Below are 9,084 nucleotides of genomic sequence, written 5' to 3'. Positions count from 1 at the left end.
TTTTAAAATTTTATCACCTACCATAGTATTAAATTAAAAATTTATTATCAAATTACACATTAATATATTTTTATACCATAATTTATTCTTCAATATTACAATTAACATATTAACAATTATCATTTTTATTTTCCCTTAAAGTCAATGTTATTATTTTCCCATAATTTTATGATCTTTGATAAACTAGAGTATATTTTTCTTGTTTACAATATTAACAATTATCTTAAATCAATTCTTTGATGATTGATATATCAGAATCAAGAAGCATCGATTTAGTGAAGATCAGTAAATCTTAAAAGTTTTTCACTGAGTAACCAAATATAAAACCAAATAAAATTTTAAAAGGTAGGTTAAAATTTTAAACAATATTTTTAAAGTAAAATATAATCGAAATTGATTACAAAATTTTAATAAATATCAAAAGAATTACAATTTCATATTATAACATTTTTTTTAATTTCCCCTTAATAAACTCATACAAAGTCATAGCCTCCTCAATAGCTCTTACATCGACTTTGTTCATAACAAGTGGTGGAAAGAACCACAAATATCCAGTGCCCATCACAAACCCAACAGTCAACGGGCCAGTAATAACCCAATGTAGGCCCAATTTCCGGCCCAAAACCTTTTTCAAACAAAACTCCAAAACCACACAAAGCCCATGTAACACAAAAAACCAAGTAACTTCCCACGAGGGACTCACACGTGCCATATAATAAAAAATCAGCTCATGCATTAGCCCAGATACCACAAACGCCGCTATCACAGAAATAACAGAAGCCCAATCTCGGCCTATATAATTGGATAAAAATACCCTTGTGGGTTTATACACAGTGTGACGCAGTATATCTGTTACCATGAGGTTCCATCTTCTTCCCCAAAAATCACTGATAGATGATGATAAATAAGGCTCATCTGACGGTGGAAATAGCTCAAAACCCATAATGGACCCCACAATTGTATTACTAACACTCATAATAATGTCAATGAATAAATACAACATACAACAATAAATCACAAAAATCAACCCATGATTTAAATTTTGTTTATAAAAATCACAAATACCCACAAAAATGGAGAAAATTAGGGTTTCAGACCAGAAATTTAAGGGCAAAAATTTGGAAGTGGGTTTTCGGATTCGGGTAAATGGGTCTTTAATTTTGATGGGAAAAGCTGAAATTAGTAAAAATTGAAGAAATGATAGATTTTTGATGGGCTGATGATTTGATAAAGGGCCATGATTGAAAGCATATAGAAGAAGCTTGAAGTTTCCAAGCCAAGTGATGAAAAGAGCAGTGATTCCTGCAAGAAGAACAGAGGAGAAAGAAAAGGGTAAAATGGTAAATAGAGTGAAGATTGGTAAGAGAGAAAATAATCTGAATTTTCCAGGTGGGATTTTGGAGACGATGAAATAAGAATAAGAAAGAGATGTAAATATGAGCGAGTATGTTTTGAGGAATGATTTGGCTTCTTCTTCCATTGTATTTGAACGGTTTGTTTTGTGATTGGTGGTCTTATATTTTGAAGCATAGATAAAATGGAACGAACCTGCGGCTGTGGGGATTTTGCGCATTTTGGGTAAAATTAGATCGTAGTAATTTTAATGGTACACAAAATTAATTGTTAGTTAGGTGAGACTTAGGGACTAGAGCTAAAAGTCATTAAAATAGATTTGACGATTTGATATTTAATGATTTTGGTAACTAATTCTGATTAGTTAGATCAAATATACATATTTAAATATCCGATGTAAATATTTATTTATATTTTTCTATTTAGTTAGATCAAAAAAGTAACACGTACTCCTATGTCGTCATGTTTCCACATGCATTTAAAGTAAGGGTTCTTTCGTTTATGTTCATAAGAAATCGCGCGGTATACCATTCCACTAAAGAGACATCTATGTTATGATTAAAGTCTAAGTCTTAAAAAATTATATTTGAACCCGAAAATCTAAACAATCTTATTTTTTTGAACATAAATATATAAAGACGCCATTGCAATTGCCGAAAATACTAGGCCTACTAAAGGCACAAAAATAGAGGGAAAGTTCATATTTATTACTAGGGATGGCCATGGGACGGGTCTGGCCAGACCCGGACCTGGACCCTTTTAATTTTTTAGATCCAGACCCGAATCTGAACCCTAAGGGTCTATATATATATATAGCTGGAAAATAAAAAAGAAACACTACTTAAGTTTTGGGGTCTTCAGAATGTCCAACACCCCCCCCCCCCCAAAGTCTTTGGGATCTGACAATCACAATTCACAACCAGAAATGATAACAAACCCCTCACCCTTATAATTTCCCGATTCTTATTTGTCGCCACCCTTTTCATTTTATCGCCACCCCCCTCCTAATAAAATTACGAATTTGCCCCTGATCTTTAAAAATTTACAAATTTGCCATTGAGTTAATAACTTTTCATTTTCATTTTTTTTTTAATTTTTTTTAATTATTCTTATTTATATTATTATTATTATTATTATTATTATTATTATTATTATTACGATTATTATTATTATAACGGTTATTATTATTACGGTTATTAATAATAATAATAATAATAATAATAATAATAATAATAATAAAATTAATAATAAAAATAATAATAATAAAAAAAATTAAAAAAAAAAATACCAGTCGCACAAAACGTGCGACTGACAGTCGCACAAACCAGTCGCACAAAACGTGCGACTGACAGTCGCACGTTTTGTGCGACTTGTATTTTTTTTATTATTATTATTATTATTATTATTATTATTATTATTATTGTGGTTGTTATTATTATTATTATTAAATTATTATTTTTGTTTTAATTATTATTCTTATAATTGATGTAAGAAAAAAAGTGTAAAATTTTATTATTAGAGAAAACCCAAAATACAAATATTGGCTAGATTATAGAAATTAGGAGTTTATAAATTACTCCAATAGAGAAAACCTTAGCTAAAACAAATTTTTTTGGAATGATGCAAAACTAATGCCCAAGACTCCTTTTATAAGGAGAAGAATAATAAGCCTTTGTTATTCTTCCGATGTGGGATAATGATAAACATTAATCTTCCAATGTGGGATAATGAAAAACATTAATCTTTCAATGTGGGATAATGACAAACATCAATCTTCCAATGTGGGATTCAAGACATAACCTTACATTGGAAGATTGATGTTTGTCATTATCCCACATTGGAAGATTAATGTTTTTCATTATCCCACATTGGAAGATTAATGTTTATCATTATCCCACATCGGAAGAATAACAAAGGCTTGTTATTCTTCACCTTATAAAAGGAGTCTTGGGCATTAGTTTTGCATCATCCCAAAAAAATCTATTTTAGCTAAGGTTTTATGTATTGGAGTAATTTATAAACTCTTATTTTCTATAATCTAGCCAATATTTGTATTTTGGGTTTCTTTTAGTAATAAAGTTTTTCTCTCCACTGCATTTGGACTTATAATAATAATAATTAAAACAAAAATAATAATTTAATAATAATAATAATAACAACAACAATATTTATAATAATAATAATAATAATAATAAAATTAATAATAATAACTGTAATGATAATAATAATAATAATAAAATTAATAATAATAAAAAAATATATATCAGTCGCACAAAACGTGCGACTGCTTTGTGCGACTGTCAGTCGCACGTTTTGTGCGACTGATATTTTTTTTTTTAATTTTTTTTAATTTTTTTTTTATTATTAATGTTATTATTATTATTATTATTAGTATTATTATTATTATTATTATTAATAACCGTAATAATAATAACCGTTATAATAATAATAATAACTGTAATAATAATAATAATAATAATAACCGTAATAATAATAATAATAATAATAATAATAATAATAATAATAATAATAACTATGATAATAATAATAACAATAATAATATAAATAAAAATAACAATAATAATAATACAAATTTGCCATTGAGTTAATAACTTTTCATTTTCATTTTTTTTAATTTTTTTAATTATTCTTATTTATATTATTATTGTTATTATTATTATTATTATTATTATTATTATTACGGTTATTATTATTATTATAACGGTTATTATTATTACGGTTATTAATAATAATAATAATAATAATAATAATAATAATAATAAATAATAATAAAAATAATAATAATAAAAAAAAATTAAAAAAAAAAATACCAGTCGCACAAAACGTGCGACTGACAGTCGCACAAACCAGTCGCACAAAACGTGCGACTGACAGTCGCACAAAACAGTCGCACGTTTTGTGCGACTTATATTTTTTTTTTTAATTTTTTTTTTATTATTATTATTATTATTATTATTGTGGTTGTTATTATTATTATTATTAAATTATTATTTTTGTTTTAATTATTATTGTTATAATTGATGAAAAAAAGAAAGCGTAAAATTTTATTATTAGAGGAAACCCAAAATATAAAAATTGGCTAGATTATAGAAATTAAGAGTTTATAAATTACTCCAATACAGAAAACCTTAGCCAAAACAAATTTTTTTGGGATGATGCAAACTAATGCCCAAGACTTCTTTTATAAGGAGAAGAATAACAAGCCTTTGTTATTCTTCCGATGTGGGATAATGATAAACATTAATCTTCCAATGTGGGATAATAAAAAACATTAATATTTCAATGTGGGATAATGACAAACATCAATCTTCCAATGTGGGATTCACGACATAACCTTACATTGGAAGATTGATGTTTGTCATTATCCCACATTGGAAGATTAATGTTTTTCATTATCCCACATTGGAAGATTAATGTTTATCATTATCCCACATCGGAAGAATAACAAAGGCTTGTTATTCTTCTCCTTATAAAAGGAGTTTTGGGCATTAGTTTTGCATCATCCCAAAAAAATCTATTTTGGCTAAGGTTTTATGTATTGGAGTAATTTATAAACTCTTATTTTCTATAATCTAGCCAATATTTGTATTTTGGGTTTCTTCTAGTAATAAAAGTTTTCTCTCCTCTGCATGTGGACTTAGTCGACACATTGTCGGTGAACCACGTAAATTGTGTTTGTTTTGTGTTTGTCAATTTTTATGCTTTCTTTCTTACATCAGTTATAATAATAATAATTAAAACAAAAAAAATAATTTAATAATAATAATAATAATAATAATAATAATAACCGTAATAATAATAATAATAAAATTAATAATAATAAAAAAAAAAAAATATCAGTCGCACAAAACGTGCGACTGCTTTGTGCGACTGTCAGTCGCACGTTTTGTGCGATTGATATATATATTTTTTTTATTATTATTATTTTTATTATTAATGTTATTATTATTATTATTATTATTATTATTAATAACCGTAATAATAATAACCGTTATAATAATAATAATAACCGTAATAATAATAATAATAATAATAATAACCGTAATAATAATAATAATAATAATAATAATAATAATAATAACCGTAATAATAATAATAATAATAATAACTATGATAATAATAATAACAATAATAATATAAATAAAAATAATTAAAAAAAATTAAAAAAAAATGAAAATGAAAATTTATTAACTCAATGGCAAATTTGTAAATTTTTAAAAATCAGGGGCAAATTCGTAATTTCATTAGGAGAGGGGGTGGCGATAAAATGAAAAGGGTGGCGACAAATAATAATGCCCATATAATTTTCCATCATTTTACACTACAAATCATATTTGACAAATCATCATTCTCTCATTTTTTCTGTTTTCTTAAACATTCTCTCACAATATAAATTTTTGATAAAGAAAGAAAGTAATGGCCAAATTCTATAAATTTTTAGTCGTGTTTCTCCTTGTTTGCACTACCATTCTTACTTCAGCAATTCGCTCTGTCCCTACACATACATACATACATTATAATCTTGAATCACAAAATCAACTTTACACAATCTCACTCTCACCCTTATATAATCTCCATCGCTCTTTTCTCTTTTCTTAATAAATTTTTAATAATCTATCAAAAAAGTAATGGCCAAATTTTTATTTGTTTTTAATTTAAAATATTTAATCTAAAAGCATAACTAATGTAGCATCAATATTAAATTTATCAATTTAATTTGCTTTAATTGGCAAAAATGCAAATTCATCTATTAAAATTGCAAATTAATAAGTCTATCATCTGAAATGGAAATCATAATATTTAATTTCAAATAACATCTAAATTAATTATAATTACTTCAAGCAGTAATGGATCAAATAATCAATATAATTGAAATATAATATAATGTTAAATAGAAACTGAATGGTATTTGGTATCTAGCGAAGAAACGGTGGCGGTCAAAGACACATCTTAGATTTCGTGAGGCGAGGCGGGGCGGGGCGGAGATGGGGCGGGGATCACCTAAAACCCATCCCCATCCCCATCGCCGCGGTGGGTATGAATTTTATACCCGTACCCGCCCCATGACCCATCAAATCGGGACCCATCCCCGCCCCGATGGGGCGGGGATAGGGCGGGTCTCCTATTAGACACTATATTGTTGCTTGGTAGGTCCCACACAAACAATTTTGATTTCAGCGCCAAAGTCATATTAAATTAATGGCGAGTAATAATTAATATTTGTAGTTCATCATTCAATATTGTTTTGCTAACTTACATGAGATCTTGTTTCATCATTCAATTTGAAAATAGCATGGTCATCTGACTGAAGCTACTGTTAAGCATGCTCATCTGCCATTGGAGACGAAGACATCCAAATCGCCTTCATCGTCAGCACCAAATGCTCATACTTATATCCCTCCAAAAAAAATTAAATATTAAATTTTTATGTTACGGTTTACTATCTGTGTGAGTTCTCTAAAGTTTGCTTTATAATATTAATGTAAGCTTATCTGTGTGAGCTCTCTAAAGTTTGAAGATAATAAATTTGTTGTGATTGCTCCTCAATCATTCATTGTTTGCATGTTTATGATTCAGATAGCTTAAAATTAATCACACCTATAATTTTTATGGTCGGATCCATTCAGCAAGTAAACAAATTTACTTATATTAGAAATGAAAGCTATATTTGTTAAACTAAAGTTATTTTATGTTTATTCAATTTTTAATATCTCTAATTGTGCATTATTAAAAATTATGAAAAGTTGATATAAATAATTTTTACATAGAGACGAATCAAACAAAATCTCACATCACTATGTTTTAACTTGTAGATTAATAATAAAATACCAATTAAGAGTAAAAGATGAATAGTGTTTAAAAAAAAAGACGTCAGATCTGAATGATATTAAAAGATGGAGAGTCACGTTGCTAATAATGTTTTGACGTAGATTGCTACTCATATCAACATTACAAAATAATTTTTGATTAAAAGGAAATTCATAACAAAAGTAGGCCCACCGGCGCAACGCAATAACCTCTTTCAAATTCTTGACAAATGCTTTAACATCCCCAAAGTATCAACATAGTTCGTATAATGTGGCAAGTAGAACAACCAATAACCCATAGTCATCACAAATGCAACTGTTAATGGGCCAAATTTTTAATAAATTTTTAATAATTTATCAAAAAAGTAATGGCCAAATTTTTATTTGTTTTTAATTTAAAATATTTAATCTAAAAGCATAACTAATGTAGCATCAATATTTAATTGGTCAATTTAATTTGCTTTAATTAGAAAAAATGCCAATCTATCTATTAAAATTGCAAATTAATAAGTCTGTCATCATAAATGTAAATCATAATATTTAATTTCAAAATAACATCTAAATTAATTATAATTACTTCAGGCAGTAATAGATCGAATAATCAATATAATTGGAATATAATATAATGTTAAATAAAAACTGAAGAAATTTATTCTGAATAATTTATAACATCATATACTTTTATCTTTTTTTTATTTATATATAGTCACGGAGAAAAATAATTCTCATTCTTCTTTTTAAGATATATATATATATATATATATATATATATATATATATATATATATATATATATATATATATATATATATATACATATATATATATATACATATATATATATATATATATATATATATACATATATATATATATATACATATATATATATATATATATACATATATATATATATATATATATATATAGAAAATGTTTCTTAAAACCGTTACGATGTTAAGAACGATACAAACAACAATGAACAAAACAATGTTTGATAATGTAAACTAAGCAAAAGAGACACAAAGATTTAAGAAGGTTCACCCAATGATGGCTACGTTCTCTGTGGTGTGTAGTTTTCGTTTATATTATATCAAATGTGTATAAACAACACTTACAAATGAAGAATTACAATTGAGTAAAAGATAAAAACAAAAGACTATGTGTTTGGCTTAGGGGTTGTGTTTGATATATTTGATGAGTGAGTATATGAGAGCTCTATATGTAGTACTAAATACGTGAATGTCAATAGCTCACTTGAATACAGTATTAATATAGAGTAATGAATAATATGAATTAATTCCAAGAACTTAAAAGGCATTATCTCAAGAGTTACTCACATGAATACTCTTCACCTTAATCTTCATTAATCTTCATTAACACCAATATTTCCCATGAATACTCTTCATCTTATTACACCCTTTTAAATTCCACAACTCAAGAGTCACACACATGAATACACACTTTAATTATGCACTCAAGTCACACATGATACCATTCATAACATATATATATATATATATATATATATATATATATATATATATATATATATATATATATATATATATATATATATATATATATATATATATACATATATATATATATATATATATATATATATATATATATATATATATATATATATATATATATATACATATACATATATATATATATATATATATATATATATATATATATATATATATATATATATATATATATATATATATATATATACATATATATATATATATATATATATATATATATATATATATATATATATATTTATATATATATATATATATATATATATATATATATATATATATATATATATATATATATATATATATATATATATATATATATATATATCTATATATATAACTTC

The 9,084-nt window shown here is 25.4% G+C and overlaps 1 protein-coding gene across 1 annotated transcript; it reads right to left on the bottom strand.

Moving 5' to 3' along the window:
- Positions 1-329: 329 nt before the first annotated feature.
- Positions 330-1,570, bottom strand: LOC130808065 (long-chain-alcohol O-fatty-acyltransferase-like). The gene has a single exon (XM_057673511.1). The coding sequence runs from the start codon at positions 1,478-1,480 to the stop codon at positions 440-442; it is 1,041 nt and encodes a 346-aa protein (XP_057529494.1). The 5' UTR covers positions 1,481-1,570; the 3' UTR covers positions 330-439.
- Between the last annotated feature and the right edge of the window lie 7,514 nt (positions 1,571-9,084).

The sequence above is a fragment of the Amaranthus tricolor genome, chromosome 3 (assembly GCF_026212465.1).
Source record: "Amaranthus tricolor cultivar Red isolate AtriRed21 chromosome 3, ASM2621246v1, whole genome shotgun sequence".
In the NCBI taxonomy this organism is placed as follows: domain Eukaryota; kingdom Viridiplantae; phylum Streptophyta; class Magnoliopsida; order Caryophyllales; family Amaranthaceae; genus Amaranthus; species Amaranthus tricolor.
Note: the sequence above shows the minus strand (reverse complement) of the source record. Positions and strands in the feature narration are given on the sequence as shown.

Coding starts and splice junctions, on each gene's coding strand:
- LOC130808065 (XM_057673511.1), bottom strand. CDS start 1,480: ATGGAAGAAGAAGCCAAATCATTCCTCAAAACATACTCGCTCATATTT.